The 24,203-nt window shown below is 51.6% G+C and overlaps 1 protein-coding gene across 14 annotated transcripts in view; it reads left to right on the top strand.

Annotated features, from left to right (window-relative positions):
- MSI2 (musashi RNA binding protein 2) overlaps positions 1 to 24,203 on the top strand; it is a 403,404-nt gene that overhangs the window by 366,212 nt on the left and 12,989 nt on the right. For 9 of the 14 annotated variants that reach the window (XM_081585317.1, XM_081585313.1, XM_081585312.1 and 6 more), the window contains one exon: positions 4,488 to 4,550. In XM_081585317.1, the coding sequence (XP_081441443.1) occupies positions 4,488 to 4,550 (63 nt within the window). Of the gene's footprint in view, positions 1 to 3,186; positions 3,211 to 4,487; positions 4,551 to 8,064; positions 8,115 to 24,203 lie in introns of all 14 variants that reach the window. The other 5 variants (XM_081585315.1, XM_081585310.1, XM_081585311.1 and 2 more) reach the window with 3 other exon arrangements.

Raw genomic sequence — 24,203 nt, 5'->3', positions numbered from 1 at the left:
TCCAGTGAGTGGGCAGCGTGAGGATGGGTCCACCACTGGGCTCATCGTGCTCCCAGCCAGCTCCTGTGGGCATCTGAGTTTGTGGCCCTGGGGTGCAGGGTCACGGGGGTGGAAGGGCAGCTGAACCCACAGGCGGTGTTGCCTGTCAGCTCAGTTTACCCAAAGCAGTGCCTCCCAGCCCTGGCACTTCTCCACTGCCCCTGGGCATCTGACCATCATCAGCTGGTACTCCACTAGAGTCTTCTGTAGGGCAGACTCTGGGCTGGGCCCTAAGTGGGACACGTGACTCAGTTCCCTCCCCCCCCACCAGAAGAATTTGCCACCCAGCAAGAGAAATCAGATGTGCACATAAAAATAACTGTGCTTAGGTAAGGCAGAAACGGGTAAGCGCCACAGAATAAAAGTAGGTGTGGGGTCATAGAATTCTCAAAAAAAAAGTGCTATCGACTTCTATTTTGCAATAAAACCTCACAGCTCCAGCAAGTCCAGAAAAAGCATCTCATTCGATGTCGATGGGATGGCAGCAGCTTTCACTTAGATGGGTTGCTGACACCAGAGGTGTGATAGGGCCAACCCCAGAGGCCCCTTTCCAGTGATGGAGGGATGTGGGTTTGTCATCCTCTTACACCAGGAAGACAGGCTCAGGGAGGCTCGGAGGTGGAGGGACTTTGGAGGCCATCCGGGGTGACCTCCTTGCAGGAGAAAGGAGCTGGTTACTCTGGCGCAGAGAAGTAGAACATCAGGTTTGATGCCAACCCCAGTGATTCCTCTGTTATCCCACTGGTGGGGTGGAGGAACTCCAGACTGGCGAGACTGGGTCTTTGGGTCTGAATGACAGCTCCCAGGAGGCGTGGCACCTGCCCCTGCCTGGAACTCCACGGTTAGTGCTTCATTCTTCCACACCCGAGCATCTTCTTTTTAAATGCAAGATTCTAGAACAGGAGGCACATACTACCTTCCTAACACCTGAGTTGCCAGGTAGGCAACCTGGAGATCTCAAGTCCTGAGATTTCATTAGCAAAACATTTTTCCCCTTTGTGCCTAATTTACCAGTGCAAAATGGGAGGTATTAGGCCACCAGCGTCGAGCCAGCCAGCTTGGCCCATTGTTAGAGCTGAGTGGAACGCATGTTCTCATTCTGAGGTATGGAAATTTCGTTCCACTAAAATGACAGCATGAAGTTGGGACATCATGAAAGATTCCAGCCCAGCGTTATCAACAGGAATTCAGGCCTCCTGTGTGCTAACGACCTTCTGACCCTGTGGCCCAGCATGGATGTAGAATAGCCCTGCCTGGAGCAGAGGCCTGTCTTGAGGGCAGGGCTGACGGCTGGACAGAGACCTGGCGAGCCTCATCAGAGGGGCAGCTAACACTCACTGAAGCTTACTTCCTGGCAGGCAGTCGTCTAGGCACTTTGCATCTGTTACTCTCCAGTTAATAGCATCAATCTCTTTTACAAATGGAGATACCAAGGCACAGAAAGGTTAGGAGGCAGCCTGCCAAGAATCACTCAGCTAGCAGTTGGCTGGGCCAGGGTTTGAACCCGGACAGGCTCCTCGTCTGTGCACTTGGCTTTTGGGCTAACCTGCCTCTCAGGGATAAGACTGGTTGCCCCCTTCCCACGTTGGCCACGAAGGCTGTGTTGGGGAGGGAGCCCCTCTCCGCGTTCCCGGCCGCTGAGGGGGGATGGCCATCGGGGCAGTGGGGTGCTGGGGCGGCCTCGGGCACTCCTGGACCAGGGTCTTGACCACGCTTGCCTGGCCCTCAGCCATCACGAGGAGTCCCGAGTCCTGCCAGACCTGCCTTATTCCCTGCCCTGAACACCCACTGCCAGGGCAGCCTAAACCCCCACCCCTCAAAAGTAAAATGAGAGGTTTCTCCAGGAGGGAGCCTGTCACAGGTGACTGCTGACTCCCAGGGGACTGGGGAGAGATGCTGAGAACAAGATGGAGAGGATCTGCAAGGTTCTCTCCTCCTGTTCTTCCAGCTCCCCCAGGTCCAGCCCTGGGAGCTTCTGGTCTTGGGATCCCTCCTGCCATCCTAGAGGCAGGCTGCACTGCCTCAGGGCTGCTTAGGCCCGAAAGGGCCCCAGCTGGAGCAGCCCCAGAGCCCCCGACACATACACACACACACACACACACACACACACACACACACACACACACACACACACACACACACACACACACACACACACACATATCTCTTTCCTGGGGACACACACTCCTGCATCTGTGCTCGCACATCCCCTGCAAACCCCACCCCCACGGAGAGTCCATTGGCCTTGGAAATGGCATCAGGGGCTTAGCTGTTCTCATCTGGAGAACATGTTTGGGGTGACCAGTGAGGTTGGGCAGCCAAACAGGACAAGAGTGGTAGCAGGGAGCAGGAGAAGCGGGCCCAGAAGCCAGCCCTGTGCGGGGTGCTGGGACAGCAGCCTCCTCCCTGGGGCTTCCCAAGGAGGCCAGGCCGGGATCGGGAGCTGTAGCCCTGTGCTCTGAGGGTGCCTAGCTGTTCGGGGCACACCAGGTGGCTCTCCTCCCCTGCCCCCCGCCCCCTTCTCACACCTGTCACTCCACTCAGCCCGCTTTGATGCTTGAGATTAAATTCCAGCCCTCAGCAGTGTCTGCAGCGCAGTGTCCAGCAGGAGCCTTTATCTGAGATTAAGGATAATGGATTTCCTTTCTTGGATAAGGTTTTTTTTCCCCTCCCTCTTTTCTCTCAGACTTTCTGTCCAAAATGCTCTCGACTTCAGAAAATAGACCTTTTGTTGAAGTCTTTTTATTGACTCAACTCCCCTCCCCCAGGTATGTCCCCTCTCCATTCCTCCCCACTGCTGCTTTTTTCCTGCTTCCAAGGAAACCTGTTCCAAGTAGGAGGTGAGAGAGTGCAAAAGCCTAAGGACCTTCCTCTGTGCCCACCCACTCCCTTCTCCCCCAGGGTCCCCTGAGCCCTACGCCGAGCCTGCAGGGGAGCGGTGTAGAGTTCGGACGGGGAGAAATAACTTGACTTCTCGCTTATTTTCCTTCAGCACTTTCCGCCAGCACCCACATCTCCAGAAATCTAGATCCTGCCCGGAAGAGATGGGGAGAGGACTTGGTGGGGGAGTCCCTTCCTTGGTCTCGGCAGGGGTCATTGCCGTGTACTTTTATTTCACCTGGATCTTTCTTTTTCCCCCTTCAACAGCCCTATTACCATATTTAAATGCAAGTATGTCTCTTTTCATTGGCATTTGCAGTAGCTTAGCCTGACGTTTCTAGAATAGCTCCTTCCCCTTTGAACTTCTCTCCTCCCCAGTAGTTCCGTGTAGCTAGGGCGATAGTCTTAGCATTTAGTGGGCTTCTAGTTCGCTGTGTTTGGGGGATGGCTCTCTCCTTTCTCTCCTCCCCTGCGCCCCCGCCCTCCACGGTGCATGTCCCCCCACCCCCACCCCCTCTGGAAGGCTCAATGGCCAACGCTGGGCTCCTCTGTTGGGCTGTTTGCTGCTGGCTTCTAGCACATCATTTAAAACCAGTCACGGGAGGGAAATGGGTCTTGGGATCAGGCCTGCAAGTGTCTGCCTGGAGGCAGGCCGTTGGATGCCTGGGTGGGGGGGTATCTGTCCGGGCTTGGCTGTGTGTACACATGCTCGTGGCCAAGAGAAGCCCCGGGGAGGGACTTGCCCTCCTCTTCCTTCACCAGGATCCTCTGCAGCCACACTAGGTCACCCTGTCCTGGCGTTTAGTCCCATTGCTGGGACAGCCTTGCTGCCGGGAGCGTTGTCAGATGAAGCACAAGGGCTTGGTTGAGACCCCCAGGAGAGCCTTCGGTGCCGACTTGATCCAGTCGGTGGAGCTCAGACCGAAGAGCCAGATCTAAACCCCATCATGCGCCTTGGGAGCCACAGGGCTCACCCCACGTGGGTCCCTGCCGCCCCACACCCACACTTCCTCCCCCAGCTGGGTGTCCCGGATGCTTCACCCTGGGCCTGTGACCTTGCTGACACAGAGGTCTGCAGTTAAGACAGTGGGGCTAGCTAGACTTGAGCCGTCTCCTGGCCAAGGTGCCTGTGGGTCCAGAGGCCATGCTCGGGGCCTCCCGCCTGCGGCTCAGGGGTGACCCCCGCCTGGGACAGGGCCCTGCCGTGCTCCGCTCCCACCCTCAGCTCTGGATAAGCCCCGGAGGATCACCAGAGTACCAGTGTAGGGACAGCAGAGAGCTCGCCCTGCCCCCGAGAGACGTTCCTCCTAACCCTCTCCCGAGGATTCTGGTGTACCTTCTAGAACCAGCTTCTGGGGTGACAGATGGGTGGGAATCAGACACACCTAGGGATGCTGGGCCTTCCAGAAGTCTGAGAGCCGCTGATCCGTGTCCCTCTTGGAGGCCTACCCTTGGACGCCCCTCCCCACCCCATCTTCTCTGTGCGGGCGGGGGGCCTGACCGTGGGACGTGTCTTCGGGGGACCCTGGCGGGCCCCCCCTTCAGCCCGGCTCCCCTCTCTCCGCCAGGCTTCCCAGCAGCAGCGTACGGACCGGTGGCAGCGGCGGCGGTGGCGGCGGCGCGTGGCTCAGGTAGGGAGGCGTGCGGGCCTGGCGGCTCCCAGGCATGCCCCGTGTGCGGGGACCATGACGGCCCGGTTGGATCTGTGTGGCTGCGTCTGTCCCCCACTCTCACCACGGCCCGGGGGGTGGAGCCCCATGGTGGGGAGGGTGGCAGTGGCGGGCCTGCCAGCCGCAGGGCCGCAAGGACCCTGTCACTCAGTAAAGAGAGTGCGCTTCTTTTGGACTTTGGACCCCCGCCTCGCCACACAGCCGGCCTCAGGGCGCCCGTGGGCATCTCCCTCCCTGGCTTTTGCTGGTTCACAGGGCCCCCCACCTCTCATCTCTGACCCAGCCAGAGAAGCTCTAGGTTGTGAAGGGAGGCTCTGAGCCCATCCGCGTGTTCCTGCCCTCGGAGCACCCTGCCCCCTCGACCCCTGCTGCAGTCCACAGGTGGGCTTGCTGACCCAGCCAGAACCCCCCGCCCCCCAAGTCCCTGAGGGTCAAACGTGGGGCAAACCCTGGCCCCGGGGAGTGAAGTCGCTCTTCCTGAAGCTCCTGTACCATCCCAGGCTCGCTTCTTAGCACAGGCCCAAGAACTCCTGGAACTCTGGCTGCCAAGGGAACTGGGGCGTCTCCTCCCACGAGGCTGCCCAAGTCATTGGGTCTCCAAATCCCACCTCTGACGGGGTCTGCAAACCCCGGGGTGAGGCAGGAACCTCTCCCCGGCGGCCCTGTGGGCTCAGGCCAGAGCCGAGCCTTCGCCCCTCGCCCCCAGACACTCTGCCTTCCTGAGCAGGCAGGGCTTCCGCTGTGCGCTGGGCCCCACGAGGTCTCCAGGCCTCCCCCAGCCCCACCCAGACCCCCAGAGGACCCCGCACCTCCTAAACCCAGGAGCCATGGTTCATAGCTCTCTTCTCACACCCTGTGGCCAGGGAGCTGGAGAACCCAAGGAAATTCAGTTTGATGTGACAGGGCTGGAGGAGGGTGGGGTGGGGGGAGATGCTGGTGAGGGTCCCATGAAACAGGGCATTGAAAGCCTGGAGGCCAAAGGCCACAAAGACCCAAACCCTCGCTGCTAAGAGACTGGCACAGTGAGGCCCTGTGGAAATGTCAGTAAAAATCCGTTCCATGCAAACTGGCACTGCCTCGAGCTACAAAGGACCCCCTCCCCTGAGCCGCCCACTGGGGGCTTCTTTGGAAGGGCCGGGGAATTCTCGGGGCTGCTGAGGCCAGTTAGCCAGAGAGTTGGGCTAGAGTGCTGGGCGCCTTTCCTTGGCTTCCCGCTGCCCAGCCAGCCTCCAGAGCCCCCCTGGCCCGTCGGCTAGGGTCCCTTGGTCCCCCTGCCCTGGGAGTGGGTTGCCCAGCTGCCTCCTGTCTCCCTGTTCCGTTTGGCTTTTTAACGTGAGCACTTTTTGGTACCACTATAAACGAGCCTCTGTCCTACCTGTGCCAGGGAGGAGGGACGACAAGGAAACGGGAGACTTTTGAGTGTTGTTGGTTGTCGTTTCCTCCGCTCAGTTTCTTTCTTACTGTAACTTGGATTATGAAACTAAACTTTAACCCAAAATTAACCCTGCCTCTCTCCCTGCCCCCATTCTCCTTGACTTCATGGCAAGTTTAAAGGGCAGCATGGGGTTCTCTGTGAGTCTGAAAGTGGTCTCCCCATGGCCTCTGCCCCCCTCTGCCACCCCTGCCCTCTCACAGACCCCCAGAGCCAGGCGGGAATCCCACCCCATCCCCACTAACTCCTAACCCCGAAGGTCAGCGCCATCTCCAACCACACCTTTTTTTTAAATTTTTTATTTCAGGATCAGTGCTGTTTTATTTGTAGCCATTTCCATAGGGAGCCAAGTCTCCCACAGGCCATTCTAGGTCAGCCATGCTCATCACCGCACTGTTAGTGAATTCTGTTAAGGAGTTTGCTCCCAGACGCCCCGCCCACACCAGCCTGGGTTAGTTAGTGCAAGGAGCAAACCCTCACCACACTGTTAGTGAATTCTGGTCAGGAGTGTGCTCCCAGATGCCCCACCCACACCAGCCTGGGTTAGTGCAAGGAGCAAACCCTCAACTCAGAGGTGCCCGACCCTGGCCACAGGCTCGGCCAGGAAGCTACAGGACACCCGTCGATGCTCCCCGGATGTGCCCGAGGGAGATGACCAGGCTGTGTCCACCAAAGTCAGAACTCTTACTGGGCTGGAAGACACATGCCCACATGTGGACAGGGTAGCCCGGCCCCCCTCCCACTAAACCCCTTTGGACCTGGAGCAGGGTTACAAAGCTGGGGAAGGAAGACGGCTGCCTGTCTCTCCATTAGTGCAGTTTGATCTGTAAAGACTCTCCTCTCCCCCCCGCACCCCGCCCTTTCCCTCTGGAAAATGGTCTGGACGCCCGGTATGGCAGGATGGCCCATTGTTGACCTCTCATCGTGGCCCCTGGCATTTTGACATAGATGTGAGGGCTGCACAGACTGTGTGCATCGCCCCGGGCCAGCGGGGACTCACGGAGAGCTGACCGCCCGCTTCTCCCTTCACGTGCTCCCGCAGCCCTGCCGCACTCACCCCAGCTCCTCCCCAGGCGAGAAGGATGTTCCTTCGGCCCGCACCCCCACCCCGAGCAAGCGCCTGTTGGAGGGCATCACAAGTTCGCTGCCTCCGCTGGCAGGGAAGGGCGGGCTCAGGGAGTCTGCGCAGTGCTGCCCCGAGCCGGGTCCCACGCCACACCCGGCTGGGAGCTCCCAGCAGCGGGGCGCGCGGCACCTCCACGCCCCAGGGATGCCCAGGCTTGGCTGTGAGGGGCAGGCCGACTGTGGAAGGCCCTCTTTTCACTATCGCTTTTGTCTAGCTCCACCATTTTGTGTGGTTTCCCCCTTGCTTGTGCTGACATGCAGGGAACTTCCCGACCGGAAGCCTGCCGAGGGCTGTGGGTGGGGCGCAGCTTTGGATTCGCTCAGCTTGGCGACCGCATCTGTCAGGGTAGGAGGTCCCAGGGTCGGGGGTCGGGAGCCCTGCGCCCGTGCCAGCCCGCCCTGGCCCTGAGGTGGGTGGGCCCGGCGACTCCTAGATGACTTCACTATCAGTGTCACTTTTCTGTTACCTTCACCCGGAAGTTTGACACGTCATCTTTTCTTGTGCTCAGTCGAGACTTTGTTTATTTTGATCGTATCCATTCAGTTCCAGCAGTCCCATCACGCCCCCCCCACCAAATAAAACCCCTAAAGCCAATTTGGCAAAGGAGTCCACTGACAGGTGAGGGAAGTGGTTCAGATTTCTAGGCTATTTGATTTCTGGGTGGCATCTCAGGTGGGTCTGTGTACCAGTCTCAGAGCTTCCAGCCCCCCCAGCCCCAGCCCCAGCCCACCCCCCACCCTCCAGCCAGGACCCCTTACTGCGCTTTACACTTGCCAGCTTTGTTCCCATCTAGTGACATGAGCTCCCGATGGTGGTGGTGAGTGTGAGAGTCACGTTTCTGTTGTCTTTTCTCTTGCTTGGTTGGGGCTGCGGTGAGAGTGTCTCTGAGGCATACTTTCCCGCCTCTCTTACACTAGGATCTGCACACCTCCTCTCAAACACTCTTCTGAGCACGCTCAGCGGGAAGGTTTGTCCACACCTATTAATCCTCTCTCAGTGTCCAGCTTCCTGTTAGTACCAGCTGGTTTGCATGTTTTTGCTTGTTCAGATGAAACAGTTCAAGAAACAAACTCATATCCAACTCTCAAGAAATGTCTTTTTTTGTACACTTTCGTTTTCGATTTTTTTTTTTTTATTAGTTACGACTCCAAAACACCTGTTGTCCAGTAAAACATTTCACATCCCCTGCCTGTTCTTAGACTGTATGTTTCTGTGGGACTGAACTAAATGCATGCACTGTAGTAGATGTCCTGGTAGCCGTAGCCGTAGTTGTAGAACATGCATTGTTGAGTTGATATTACAGGGCCTCGGACGGCTCGGCACAGTACGGCTGTCTGCAGGATAGCGTGGGGGCCAGGAAGAGAAGGGGCTCCATATTTTCAATGTTGCTGAAGGGCTTGGATCCATGTTCTCGCCATTCGCCACCACCACCTCCCCTCACACTCCCCGCTCCCCAAGTCTGAAACTGGGTCACCACCTTCAGCTGTAACCTTCCCAACCGAGATCTCTCTCAATAGTGTCCAACTGTAGCGAATGAGGATAGAATCCAGGTTGCAAGGAGTCTTACAGTTCTTCCTTGTTCTTATCTTCTTCATGGTTCTTGAACAGATCAGGTCTTTCCTCACTTCGAAAGGTCTACCAACCAGGCTCCTCCAAGCCCTCTGCTCTTATTAGAGTCCTTTTCCAGCTCACCTTCAAGGATACAGGTTGATGTGGCAGCCCTGTCTGCATGGCCAGACGGGAAATGAAATGTGGTAGGGAAAGGGATTCAGACCTTGAGATCCTCAGTCTGCAGATGGGGGGGGTGGGGGTACGTTTGGTCCTGGTGAAGGTTGGCATTTGTCCTTCTAGTTGGTGAAGGTAAAGGGAGAAGGGGGTGCAGGGCAGGTGGGGTGAGAGAGGTGACATTCCTGGTATGGAGATTATTGGCACAGCTCCATGAGGAGGGAAGGGAGGGAACCAGTAATATCCAAAGAGGAGGCCATGGTTTGCCTCCGTCTCCCCAGGAAGACTTCCCAGTCCTGCAGCCTCTACCCTGGGCTCAGAGCGTGTGCAGTCAGCCAGCTCCAGGCACATGTGTCCCCTCCATTTGTGGTAACAAGTCATAAGGCAGTGCAGAGGTCTCTTGGAGCTTTGGGAGATGACCCTAACCTTTGTAAGTTGATGGAAACAGTAGCTGCCACCCAGGACCTGCTCCTAAAGCCAGGCTGATTGGTGGCTCTGACACAACACTGCAGGACACAGAGGTGGGACCTGAGCCTTTGGGGTGCAAGTCACCTATTATCAGGGGAAACAGAGCCCTGAAGTCACAGAGCCCAAGAAGTCTCCCAAAGAGTGTGAAGTGACAATACAAAATGGTAGCCTGTGGATTGTGGCCCAGGGGGTATGGACTAGCATTGAATGTGAGCAGGCAGGTAGCCCAGATTGAGGGCCCCGAGGGGCCTGAGACTTGGGAAAGGAGATCTGGGAGACACCAGGCTTCTGGCCCAGGCTTTCTGGGGGTAGAGGTGGGCCAGGGCAGAGGGAAATGGCTGGAGCTGTCAGGCTTCTGCTGACGGTGCAGACTGACCCAGAATGGGGAGCAGGAGAAGTGGGGGGGAACAGAAGGAAGAGAGAGCAGAGAAGTCTCCCCCCTGCCCCCCCACCCCACCTAAAGCCTGGGTCTGGCTCTGCTGGGCAAATGGCTTTGCTGCCCTGCAGCTGGACATCCTGAGTTTGTGTTCTAGGAGGTCAAGTGAGCGAGAGTAACATGGAAGTTTGGGGATAGAAAAAATAGTTGACCTTGAACCATAAAATGAACTCTTTGGGGAGGAGAGTAGGTCCCACACCTGCCCTGATTTTATCTTGGGATATTCCTCCATGTCCCCAGTGGACTCCTCTGCCTCCTATGCCTTAGGGGCTGAGGGTGTTCTCTCATGCCTCCAGCTGCTGACCGGGTCCGGGTTTTGTGTGTGCCAGATGTGGCATGAGCCTCAGGGTTCCCTGGTGTTGCTTTCAAACAAGCCTGTTTTGAAGGTTTGCTTTATGCAGGCACCAGGGCAGGTAAAGGCACGTGACACTTCTTGCCTTCAGTGGTCTGAGACTAGATCCCTCCCCCGGAAAGCCCTTATTTCCCATGATGCTTTGTTTCTGGCACTGTCAGCTCCTTTTTAAAAAGGAGAATGGACCTTTATTTTTGAAGATGGCTTTCCTGGGCCTCCGTCAGCAGGATCCAATGTCCAGGAAGGGGGTGGGGAAGGGGGTTTGCAGTGCAGGCATCTCTCCTTTCCCGCGCAGCCTGCCTTGTGCTAGCAGCAAGTATCCTCTGGGGGTTATAACCTCAAGATGGCCCATCTGTGGGGAGGGTCATGGGGCCACCTTCTCCCTGGAACAGAGCCAGCGCTTAGGAAAGGGGAAGAGAATCTGGGACCTGTTAGGACCAGCTGCTGCAGCCAGCCAGACTTACTCACAAGACCTTCCCTGAACATACACCTCCCAGTCACTGCCTTGTGCTCTGGGCACCAGGCCCTCGTTTCTCAGTTCGTCATTAACAATCTCCATTTCTGGGAGAGCCAGGACTCTGCCCATAAAGAGTCCAGCATTGGATTTCAGTAACCCCAGTGAATTTATAATAATGTGCAGAGCTGCCCGCCTCTAATCTCAGCTTCATTCATTTTCCAAGGGCTTTCGGACCAACTCTGCTGAGGATAAAATACATCAGCTCTAATCAATAATTTTGTAATAGAAATACCATGCACTTGATAAATCAGCTCTGGTGCAATTAGTGACTAGCCTCGAAGCCCAGGTCTAAGTATAAGTTAATCCTAAAGTGAATGGAGTGGGAGCATGTTAATGGTCTTTTAAATTAGTGGAATTATTTTCAGCCGGTGACACACCCGTGCCACCCCCCTGAGCTGGTTGACCTCCTCCCATGCTGGCTCGGGAGGAGGGGTGGGAAGAATGATGCCCTTGAGCACTCTGTAACAGCACATAGAGTCCAATGGAGAGTGGCAAAGAAACCCCTTCCTGGTACTCAGGGCTGGGTGATGGAAGCACTGCAGGGTCTGGGGAGCCCCGAAAGTTGGTGAACCCATGTGCTGGTGAGAATAATCGATGGAGCACGTGCCTGGGTGCGGCATGGTTCCCGGTGCTCCTGCAGAGCTTAGGCTGCCACGTCTATACCACAGCCACCCTGTCATGTGGGCAGAAAAGCAGAAGATTCTGGCTTAGTTTTACATGTTTGCTTTTATGAGAAAGCTGGGCTGCAGAATGGTTCCGTGACTTATCCAAGGTCACACAGCTGGATACCTGGTTAGCGAGGCTTTGGTCAAGGGTAGAGAACTCTGAACTTGAACACAGGTCTTTGGCCTCCTTTAAGCAGCCCTGGAGCAGTCTATGCCCCGACCAGTAACGCCGAAGAAGCTGAAGTTGAATGGTTCTATGAAGACCTACAAGACCTTCTAGAACTAACACCCAAAAAAGATGTCCTTTTCATTATAGGGGACTGGAATGCAAAAGTAGGAAGTCAAGAAACACCTGGCGTAACAGGCAAGTTTGGCCTTGGAGTACAGAATGAAGCAGGGCAAAGGCTAATAGAGTTTTGCCACGAGAACGCACTGGTAATAGCAAACACCCTATTCCAACAACACAAGAGAAGACTCTACACGTGGACATCACCAGATGGTCAACACCGAAATCAGATTGATTATATTCTTTGCAGCCAAAGATGGAGAAGCTCTATACAGTCAGCAAAAACAAGACCAGGAGCAGACTGTGGCTCAGATCATGAACTGCTTATTGCCAAATTCAGACTTAAATTGAAGAAAGTAGGAAAAACCACTAGACCATTCAGGTATGACCTAGATCAAATCCCTTATGAGTATACAGTGGAAGTGACAAATAGATTTAAGGGACTAGACCTGATAGACAGAGTGCCTGATGAACTATGGACAGAGGTTCGTGACATTGTACAGGAGACAGGGATCAAGAAAATCCCCATGGAAAAGAAATGCAAAAAAGAAAAATGGCTGTCTGAGGAGGCCTTACAGATAGCTGGGAAGAGAAGAGAAGCGAAAAGCAAAGGAGAAAAGGAAAGATATTCTCATCTGAATGCAGAGTTCCAAAGAATAGCAAGGAGAGATAAGAAAGCCTTCCTCAGCGATCAGTGCAAACAAATAGAGGAAAACAACAGATTGGGAAAGACTAGAGACCTCTTCAAGAAAATTAGAGATACCAAAGGAACATTTCATGCAAAGATAGGCTCGATAAAGGACAGAAATGGTATGGACCTAACAGAAGCAGAAGATATTAAGAAGAGGTGGCAAGAATACACAGAAGAACTGTACAAAAACGATCTTCACGACCCAGATAATCACGATGGTGTGATCACTCACCTAGAGCCAGACATCCTGGAATGTGAAGTCAAGTGGGCCTTAGAAAGCATCACTACGAACAAAGCTAGTGGAGGTGATGGAATTCCAGTTGAGCTATTTCAAATCCTCAAAGGTGATGCTGTGAAAATACTGCACTCGATATGCCAGCAAATTTGGACAACTCAGCAGTGGCCACAGGACTGGAAAAGGTCAGTTTTCGTTCCAATCCCAAAGAAAGGCAATGCCAAAGAATGCTCAAACTACCACACAATTGCACTCATCTCACATGCTAGCAAAGTAATGCTCAAAATTCTCCAAGCCAGGCTTCAGCAATACGTGAACCGTGAACTTCCAGATGTTCAAGCTGGTTTTAGAAAAGGCAGAGGAACCAGAGATCAAATTGCCAATATCCGCTGGATCATCGAAAAAGCAAGAGAGTTCCAGAAAAACATCTATTTCTGCTTTATTGACTATGCCAAAGCCTTTGACTGTGTGGATCACAATAAACTGTGGAAAATTCTGAAAGAGATGGGAATACCAGACCATCTGACCTGTCTCTTGAGAAACCTGTATGCAGGTCAGGAAGCAACAGTTCGAACTGGACATGGAACAACAGACTGGTTCCAAATAGGAAAAGGAGTACGTCAAGGCTGTATATTGTCACCCTGCTTATTTAACTTATATGCAGAGTACATCATGAGAAACGCTGGGCTGGAAGAAACACAAGCTGGAATCAAGATTGCCGGGAGAAATATCAAGAACCTCAGATATGTGGATGACACCACCCTTATGGCAGAAAGTGAAGAAGAACTAAAGAGCCTCTTGACGAAGGTGAAGGAGGAGAGTGAAAAAGTTGGCTTAAAGCTCAACGTTCAGAAAACTAAGATCATGGCATCTGGTCCCATCACTCCATGGGAGATAGATGGGGAAACAGTGGAAACAGTGTCAGACTTTACTTTTTTGGGCTCCAGAATCACTGCTGATGGTGACTGCAGCCATGAAATTAAAAGACGCTTACTCCTTGGAAGGAAGGTTATGGCCAACCTAGATAGCATGTTTAAAAGCAGAGACATTACTTTGCCAACAAAAGTCCGTCTAGTCAAGGCTATGGTTTTTCCAGTGGTCATGTATGGATGTGAGAGTTGGACGGTGAAGAAAGCTGAGCGCCGCAGAATTGATGCTTTTGAACTGTGGTGTTGGAGAAGACTCTTGAGAGTCCCTTGGACTGCAAGGAGATCCAATCAATCCATCCTAAAAGAGATCAATCCTGGGTGTTCACTGGAAGGTTTGATGTTGAAGCTGAAGCTCCAATACTTTGGCCACCGCATGCGAAGGGCTGACTCATTGGAAAAGACCCTAATGCTGGGTAGGATTGGGGGCGGGAGGAGAAGGGGACGACAGAGGATGAGATGGTTGGATGGCATCACCGACTCGATGGAAATGGGTTTGGGTAAACTCTGAGAGTTGGTGATGGACAGGGAGGCCTGGCGTGCTGCAATTCATGGGGTCACAGAGAGTCGGACACGACTGAGCGACTGAACTGAACTGAAGCAGCCCTGTGGAGGAACCATGTTTGTTCATGAAGGACTCATCTGCCGCCTGAACAGGAATGCAGGAATGTCCTGGGAAAGCCCCACAGCCTCGCCTGCCAGCTCTGTGTCAAGACCTCATGGTCCAAACTTTCAGATGTAGATTTCAGAACCAGACCCCAGGCACATCTGCTGTGGATTTAAATCGGCAGATATTTATTAAGTGTTTAACAGCAGTAACTATTATTACATGTGACAGGCATCATCCTGGGCCTTGATTCAAGGTGCTTTGAGCTATCTCAGAAAACCCGGCTCAGAGCAGTTAAATATTATAGAGGATTTATTGGCTGACATCCTGGAAGCTCCATGGAAGAGTGAGCTTCATGTGTGACTGTTCAAGGCTCATTCTCTGCAGTTGTCTTAGTTTTGCCCTCCCTCTCCTTTCAAGACTGTCTTTTTGTTGGTTTCCTATGATAGCAACATGGCAGCCAGTTTCCTGCTTCATAGTACTCTCCCGGTCTAGAAGCAGAGGGGGTCAAGTGGTCCAGATTTCTAGCAAAAGTAGAACTTTGTGCTCTTTGGCTAAGACCTGGGTTACATTAACCAGTCACTGAGGGTGGGATCCAACCCTCTGAAAAGCTCTGACATAGCACGAGAAGGATGGATTTCCACAGGGAAATCCGGGTGCTGACAAAGGGGGCACACGAGAATGATGCTGGAGAGACAAGCAGTGGATGCCCTTCACAGCCCTGGAAGCTCCTAGATGAATAGAGAGCACAACCTCTGCCCCAGAGGCTCTTCCAGCCTAGCCCAGAGACTAACGTGTGCTTATAATGTGACACTTAAGCCCAGAAAAGAAGGCACACAGAGGAGGAAGTGATCAGCTTTGGGGGGAAGGCAAGGAAGGTTTTACAGGGCAGTGAGTGTCCCTACTTCTAAAGAACAAATAGGAGCTCCCCAAGGGAGCGGCAGCTGAGAGGAGCTAGCCCAGGCCAGAGGCCAGGGGCAGCGGCCAAGAGGAGCTAGCCCGGGCCGGTGGCTGGGGGCAGTGGCGAGAGGAGCTAGCCCAGGCCGGAGGCCAGGGGCGGCGGCCAAGAGGAGTTACCCTGGTCCAAGGAGCGGCAGCTGCTTGGGCACAGGAGGGCCGAGAGGAGTTACTCCACCTTCAAGGTCAGGAGGGGCCGTCGTGAGTAGATACCCCTTGTCCAAGGTAAGGAGCAACGGCTGCACTTTGTTGGAGCAGCCGTGAAGAGCTACCACACATCGAAGGTAAGAGAAACCCAAGTAAGACGGTAGGTGTTGCAAGAAGGCATCAGAGGGCAGACACACTGAAACTATAACTACAGAAAACTAGCTAACCTGATCACATGGACCACAGCCTTGTCTATCTCAATGAAACTAAGCCATGCTGTGTGGGGCTACCCAAGACGGATGGGTCATGGTGGAGAGGTCTGACAGAATGTGGTCCCCTGGAGAAGGGCATGGCAAACCACTTCAGTATTCTTGCCTTGAGAACCCCATGAACAGTATGAAAAGGCAAAAAGATAGGACAGTGAAAGATGAACTCCCCAGGTCGGTAGGTGCCCAGTATGCTACTGGAGATCAGTAGAGAAATAACTCCAGAAAGAATGATGGGATGGAGCCAAAGCAAAAAGTATACACAGCTGTGGATGTGACTGGTGATAGAAGCAAAGTCCGATGCTGTAAAGAGCAATATTGCATAGGAACCTGGAATGTTAGGTCCATGAATCAAGGCAAATTGGAAGTGGTCAAACAGGAGATGGCAAGAGTGAACGTCGACATTCTAGGAATCAGTGAACTAAGATGGACTGGAATAGGTGAATTTAACTCAGACGACCATTGTGTCTACTACTGTGGGCAGGAATCCCTCAGAAGAAATGGAGTAGCCATCACGGTCAACAAAAGAGTCCAAAATGCAGTACTTGGATGCAATCTCAAAAACGACAGAATGATCTCTGTTCGTTTCCAAGGCAAACCATTCAATATCACGGTAATCCAAGTCTATGCCCTGACCAGTAATGCTGAAGAAGCTGAACTTGAACGGTTCTATGAAGACCTACAAGACCTTTTAGAACTAACACCCAAAAAAGATGTCCTTTTCATTATAGGGGACTGGAATGCAAAAGTAGGAAGTAAAGAAACACCTGGCATAACAGGCAAGTTTGGCCTTGGAGTACAGAATGAAGCAGGGCAAAGGCTAATAGAGTTTTGCCAAGAGACCGCACTGATCATAGCAAACACCCTATTCCAACAACACAAGAGAAGACTCTACACATGGACATCACCAGATGGTCAACACCAAAATCAGATTGATTATATTCTTTGCAGCCAAAGATGGAGAAGCTCTATACAGTCAGCAAAAACAAGACTGGGAGCAGACTGTGGCTCAGATCATGAACTCCTTATTGCCAAATTCAGACTTAAATTGAAGAAAGTAGGGAAAACCACTAGACCATTCAGGTATGACCTAAATCAAATCCCTTATGATTATACAGTGGAAGTGACAAATAGATTTAAGGGACTAGATCTGATAGACAGAGTGCCTGATGAACTATGGACAGAGGTTCATGACATTGTACAGGAGACATGGATCAAGATCATCCCCATGTAAAAGAAATGCAAAAAAGCAAAATGGCTTCTGAGGAGGGCTTACAAATAGCTGGGAAAAGAAGAGAAGCAAAAAGCAAAGGAGAAAAGGAAAGATATTCTCATCTGAATGCAGAGTTCCAAAGAATAGCAAGGAGAGATAAGAAAGCCTTCCTCGGCGATCAATGCAAAGAAATAGAGGAAAACAACAGATTGGGAAAGACTAGAGATCTCTTCAAGAAAATTAGAGATACCAAAGGAATATTTCATGCAAAGATAGGCTTGATAAAGGACAGAAATGGTATGGACCTAACAGAAGCAGAAGATATTAAGAAGAGGTGGCAAGAATACACAGAAGAACTGTACAAAAAAGATCTTCACGACCCAGATAATCACGATGGTGTGATCACTCACCTAGAGCCAGACATCCTGGAATGTGAAGTCAAGTGGGCCTTAGAAAGCATCACTACGAACAAAGCAAGTGGGAGGTGATGGAATTCCAGTTGAGCTATTTCAAATCCTGAAAGATGATGCTGTGAAAGTGCTGCACTAGATATGCCAGCAAATCTGGAAAACTCAGCAGTGGCCACAGGACTGGAAAAGGTCAGTTTTCATTCCAATCCCAAAGAAAGGCAATGCCAAAGAATGCTCAAACTACCGCAGAATTGTACTCATCTCACACGCTAGTAAAGTAATGCTCAAAATTCTCCAAGCCAGGCTTCAGCAATACGTGAACCGTGAACTTCCAGATGTTCAAGCTGGTTTTAGAAAAGGCAGAGGAACCAGAGATCAAATTGCCATTATCCGCTGGATCATCAAAAAAGCAACAGAGTTCCAGAAAAACATCTATTTCTGCTTTTTTGACTACTCCAAAGCCTTTGACTGTGTGGATCACAATGAACTGTGGAAAATTCTGAAAGAGATGGGAACACCAGACCATCTGATCTGTCTCTTGAGAAACCTGTATGCAGGTCAGGAAGCAACAGTTAGAACTGGACATGGAACAACAGACTGGTTCCAAATAGGAAAAGGAGTACGTCAAGGCTGTATATTGTCACCCTGCTTATTTAACTTATATGCAGAGTACATCATGAAAAACGCTGGGCTGGAAGAAGCACAAGCTGGAATCAAGATTGCCGGGAGAAATATCAATAACCTCAGATATGCAGATGACACCACCCTTATGGCAGAAAGTGAAGAAGAACTAAAGAGCCTCTTGATGAAAGTGGAAGAAGAGAGTGAAAAAGTTGGCTTAAAGCTCAACGTTCAGAAAACTAAGATCATGGCATCTGGTCCCATCACTTCATGGGAAATAGATGGGGAAACAGTGGAAACAGTGTCAGACTTTATTTTTTTGGGCTCTAAAATCACTGCTGATAGTGATTGCAGCCATGAAATTAAAAGACGCTTACTCCTTGGAAGGAAGGTTATGACCAACCTAGATAGCTTATTTAAAAGCAGAGACATTACTTTGCCAACAAAGGTCTGTCTAGTCAAGACTATGGTTTTTCCAGTGGTCATGTATGGATGTGAGAGTTGAACGGTGAAGAAAGCTGAGCGCCGCAGAATTGATGCTTTTGAACTGTGGTGTTGGAGAAGACTCTTGAGAGTCCCTTGGACTGCAAGGAGATCCAACCAGTCCATCCTAAAGGAGATCAGTCCTGGGTGTTCATTGGAAGGACTGATGTTGAAGCTGAAACTCCAATACTTTGGCCACCTCACGCAAAGAGTTGACTCATTGGAAAAGACCCTAATGTTGGGACGGATTGGTGGCGGGAGGAGAAGGGGACGACAGAGGATGAGATGGTTGGATGGCATCACTAACTCGATGGAAATGGGTTTGGGTAAACTCTGAGAGTTGGTGATGGACAGGGAGGGCTGGCGTGCTGTGATTCATGGGGTCACAAATAGTCAGACACAACTGAGCGACTGAACTGAGGGAGCCTGCGGAAAGCAGCTTATGCATAGCCACCAGAACAGCATAGCCACCAGAACAGCATAGCCACCAGAACCGTAGAGTGTTTCTGAAGTCCTGCAAACCCTTAGCTCTGGCTGGAAAGTGCTGAACCCAGATTCACCTGGGTAGCTGGGAGCCTCAGCAAGGCCTGAAACCAAGAAATGACGTCAGATTTCTATGTTAGACAAGCCTGAGAGCAGGGTGGATTAGAGAGACGAGACAGAAAGCAAAAGGGGAAGTGACAAACCGTAAAATTGTAAACACTCCATAAATGTTCATAAATAGGGCCCAATAAGAGATGCTGTGGGCCTTTCACTCTTACCATTAGCTGATTAATTCCAAGCTCAACATCATGCTGATTGGGCGACGGTGGGAGGCTGCCTAATGGGAAGTTGGAGTATAGGTAGATTCAGGTTAGAGTCTGGAGAGGGAGACCTTGAAAGCCAGATTGCTATAGTCATATTGGTGGGAGAGAGGAGTTCATATTCTTTATGGCAGTGGAGCTCACTAAGGACAGAACCAACAAAGAGAGATCAACCTGGCAGTGGCCCCACGGAGCCTAGCCTGACACCTGGTCCCTGGGGCTGTGCTTTGTGACCTGGAGGAAGGGGAGGAGAGCAAGGCAGACCCTGCAGGGATTCTCCTTGGCTTCTGCCAATAAGTTCCTGTTCATCCCCTGCATGGGACTACTGGTCCTATTTCTGTGTCCTTGTGGCAGCCTCTGCCCCTGTGCTTTCTGCCAGCCCGTTTCCCTCTGTCCTCATCTTTGCTTCCTCTGTTCAAATCTGCTTCAGAACACCAGAAAGCCACACAAATTAACCTTCCCTGGCGTGCCCTCCTCAATCAAAGGCAGAATTTTGAGTCTTCAGAAGGTGTTTTTCATGTTGTCTCAGACTGGTGCCTGCCTTCTCCTATGAAATCAACCCTCCAAGGAAGCAGTCAGCCTCATTCTTAGTGTAGATGAGTAATTACCATGCAATTAGAGAAAGCAGAAAACAAAGGGGCCCTTTGTTCCTGGATGCTCATTAATAAATAAAAAGGTCTCCCCTTCCCGTCCTGGGATCCTGCACCACTGGATGTGGGCAAATTATGCTTTTTAACAGCTGTGATTGGCTGTTTGATGAGACAGCCATTCTAGATCTATTAGGATGATCAACACAGTCCGCTCGCTCTATGGCATGGACAGGAGAGTCATCTCAAAATTCAAACCCACCTGAGAGGTCTCTTAAGGGAAGGATATCTTGCAGGTGGTTGGTAGAATGCTAGAGACACTTCCCAGCCAATTTTAATAAAATATAGGTAATATGTTAATAATAGCTCACATTTATTATGAATTAGTCATGCACTGTGCTAAGTCCACCTCCCTTATCCCATTTAATTCTCATAGGCCTGTGAAATGGGTATTGTCATTCCCATTTCCATTTTTAAGGTTTAAAATCTGTTAGCACCAGTGAGGTGGCAGAGACAGGATTTGAGCCTAGGTCTGTCTCATCAGACCTGTACTCTGGACCAGTGTCAGCACCCGTGGTACCAGTCCTGCCACACCTACAAAGCACTGTGCCTTTGAAACATACAAAAACAAATCCCCACTGTTGCCATCAAATCAATTCTCCATATCCCTAGAGGAGGAGGGAACCCGAAGTCATTTTCAGGAGGCATTATATGTACTCTTTACACCTGCCTCTGCCTTTGCAAACTTAACATCATGGTTCTGTCTGGCTTTAGCTGACATTTCCGATCTGGCTTCTGGTCTCTGAATCTTTTCAGACCAAAGGTACACAAAGGAGGCCCAGAGGAGGCGTGGTCCTGTAAGAATGAGCTTGCCTGAAGATAATTATTTGAAAGGAGACTTTAGCTAAAACAGAACTGAAGGAAGTTAGCCACTGCCCAAAGGAAACTAGGCACTGGAGCAGGGCTGGGCGTCTTTGGGCAAGACAGACTTCTTCTCCGTAGGGATCTATCAACATCCCTTCCTGCGAGCTGGGAAGACTGCATCTGGAAGGTCGCTCGGTAGACCAGCCCAGCCCTAAGGCTGGGAGGGGATTGGCTGTCCAGTTGCTGGGGTTTGCCTTAAGCCAATGGCCGAGAGGGGCGGGGCCGGAGGCGGGATCAGCGGGCTCTGCGGCCAATCATCCTGCAGGGAGGCTGGCCCCTCAGTACCATGGCAACAGCGAGCAGGGGCTCATTTGTTTTGTAGATGAGTAATTACTACGCAATTAGAGACAGCTAAAAATAAAGGGGCCTTTTGTTCCTGGTTACTTATTAATATTAATAAAATGATCTGTCCAGGTCTGTGGTAAACAATTAATGCAAACCTGTGTGCCTGTGGAAGAGCCCACTGTGGGAGGCCAAGGCTGCAGAGCCCCGCTCTGCAGTCTCTTTCTGGAAGTTATTTCTGACTGTAACCTGCAGAGGGTTGGCTTTCCCGGTCTTGAGGGGAAGAGGAGATGCTCAGCCTTATCAACACACGTGACCCAGGATGCCCCCGAGTCAGGAGGTCAGTCAGGCCCTGACCCAGACAGAAGAGTCTGGTAATGTCGACCCGGCCTGCAGAGAAAAGACCCACAAGCACAGCAACAAACTCAGAGAACACGGGCCTCTGTTGGCAGAAACCTCTCACTCAGTTTTGCTACCCATCCTTGGCCGTGTCGTTTGACTTTTCTGGGTCTGGGTTGTTCAGCTCCAGGTACATAAGAGTTTCTAAACCTTCCATTGAGGTAGCCCCTGAGATTTCAGTGTCTCCTCTCCCACCTAGCTTAAAGAGAAGCAAACAAGACTTGGGAATGACTTGCTGGAAGGTTATGTGGTTGTTCAAGGGTTGACCCCACAGCTTCTGGCTTCCCCTGTCTGGCCTTGGAGATGTAAAGAGCTCAAAGGCATGCATCTCCCTTATATCCCTTCCCCTTCCTAGGGAACAGGTTGCCTTGTGGATTAATCAGATAAGGATGATAAGAGGTTTAAAAAAAAAAAGAGTGGAGGAGGAGCAGGGAAGACTTGTTTTGCATCTGGCTTCTGCCAATGACAAATTGCTTGATTTAGGGGCAGGGGCTTTCATATGGTTGGGTCTTGGGCACCCCTCAGCTCTATAGCTCTGTATTGCTGCTGTTTCCAAAGCTCTGGATCCCTTATCATTGGGAACAAAAGGGGTGACAGTGTTAATACCTTGAGATCTGAGAGAAGTGAGTGGAGAGAAAGCCAGGGACTTCCAAGCGATGTGTCAACTGGTAGGCAATCATTTGAAACATCAGTCATGCCTTTTTTTTTTTTTTTTTTTGATGTACGAAGGCATTGAGAGGGATAGAAATATTTCCAGAATTGTGTATTTTTTTAAAAAAAACTTATAGTCAAGATTTTCATCTTTGGATGTGGTTGATTAACCCTTTAAGGTGTGGCACTTTGGATGATATTAATTAATAAAGGTAGACCTGTTAATAGCTACCATTGATGAGCTGTGAAACAGAGGTGAACACAGTGGTTCTTGAACCTGGCTACATGTTAAAATCACCTGGGGAGTTTTTAAAATTCCTAGTGTTCAGGCCACACTGTGGATCCATCAAATCAGAATCTATAAGGGAATTGGGGAGGGTGCCTCAGCAGTACTTAAATCTCCCCAAGGAAGTCCAGTGTGTAATCATGGACTCATGAGGTTCTTCCAGATATAGAGCCTCACACAATGTCTGTGATTCGTCATCAGAATCCCTACCTTCAGAAACAGATCAGCAGAGCCACAAGCCAGATGGTTCACCCCAGCCTCCGCTAAGGACAGAGATCATGAGCCTGCAGCCTTGGAGCTCAGGCCTCTCCTGCCCACCACTGGCCCTCCCAGCAGGGCCAGGAGATCCACCCCTCCAGGACAGGCTGAAAGGGTCTGTGTCCTCATAGATGGATTCTCCTGCCTCCCCCGAGAATAGGCCTGTCGTAGCTGAGATTGACCTGGAGAAGGCAATGGCACCCAACTCCAGTACACTTGCCTGGAAAACCCCATGGATGGAGGAGCCTGGTGGGCTGCAGTCCATGGGGTCTCAAAGAGTCGGACACGACTGAGCAACTTCACTTTCACTTTTCGCTTTCATGCATTGGAGAAGGAAATGGCAACCCACTCCAGTATTCTTGCCTGGAGAATCCCAGGGACGGGGGAGCCTGGTGGGCTGCCGTCTATGGGGTCACACAGAGTCGGACACGACTGAAGCAACTTAGCAGCAGCAGCAGCTGAGATTGAGAGCATGTACATGTAGAACCAGTGGCTCAGAGCAACCATAAACAGGGAAGCAGCCGCTCTCCTTGACTGTCTGATGAATGGGGGCCTTTTGGTAAGGTCGGAGTTTGTTTGTTATTAAAGACCTAATTAGAAACATGAGAGGGAGCTAGCTGAATGGCGCTGTGCTTGGCTAATTAGTGACATGTATGCGCCCGCTTTGAACTTCAAGGACACAGAGCTATTAGTGCTTACATCAAAAATGGATTAAACTCCGGTGCCTTTACAATCGTTAAAGACGGGCTGCTCAAGTGGAAAGCCTTTTGTACAGGTCCTCAAGGGGTGCCCCTTGGGCATCCTCCCCACCCCACGCCCGGGCTTCTGGAACCACAGACAGTGAGTTTCCATGAAATGGAATCAAGCAGTAAACACTGAAGGTGCTCAGACCTGAGGGCCCCCCAAAGGATGGCCCTTAATAGACTGGACTGGTCTTTGGAGACTAAGACCAACCCTCTGGTGCACTTTCTGGGGTGCATGGGAGGACTTCCTTTCTCTCAGGTACACTCTGAGCCCAGCTATACTGCATGTCTGCTCTGTGCCCAGTATTGTTCTGAGATGCGGTCCAGAGGAGGGTGGTCTGGTCCTCAGGAGAGAGGCTGTCCCCTATCTGCTGTGGCAGGGGCCATAAAGAGATGGCCCACCTCAGGGAGCCCCTGGTCTGATGGAGACACCCCCACCACCAGGGAGCTCCCAGTTTGGAAAGGGCAGCAGGGCCCATGCCCTCGGGAACTGGCACTTCAGCACTAAAGGTTTGATTCATCGTCCTTGGTTTTGCAACCTCCGCGAAGCAAAGGAAGAGCCACATAAACAGAAGAAACCTTTGCAAACCACGGTGCCAAGAAGGACAACTGGGCAGTGTGATTCAGTCTGGAAGCAGCTAGGAGTTGCCCCGAAGTCCAAGTGAGTCAGTCTGAGACACTGTGAGACCCTGGACACATCCCTGCACGGCCGCAACCCCAAGTTTTCCTTGTCTGCAACCCCAGGGCAATAAAGCTCATCTTACGGTTGTTAGGAGCGAGAACAAGACGGTGTTAAAACACCTGCCAGTGCACCTGGAGGACTTCCCTGGTGACTCAGACGGTAAAGAATCTAGCTGCAGTGAGGGAAACACAGCCCAGGCCCAGGCCCACTCAGTGCTCCTCCATCCCCAGAATTTACCCCTCATATGAGCAGGTGGCAGGCAGCCACTTACCCACGCCTCCTCCTTCCCAACCAACCCAGCCTGATCCCTTGTAAGGAGGAGACATACCCAAGTCAAGGCTGATATTCAAAAAGTGTCAATACAGAAAGAGAATCAGCTGTTTTCTGTTGAGGTTGTCCAGAAACATAAAGTATAAAGTACTGGCCATAAAGCCCT

This window comes from Giraffa tippelskirchi, chromosome 3, assembly GCF_054371585.1.
Source record: "Giraffa tippelskirchi isolate mGirTip1 chromosome 3, T2T-mGirTip1v1.2.pri, whole genome shotgun sequence".
NCBI classification, from domain to species: domain Eukaryota; kingdom Metazoa; phylum Chordata; class Mammalia; order Artiodactyla; family Giraffidae; genus Giraffa; species Giraffa tippelskirchi.
This window is presented reverse-complemented; position numbering and strand designations above follow the sequence as displayed.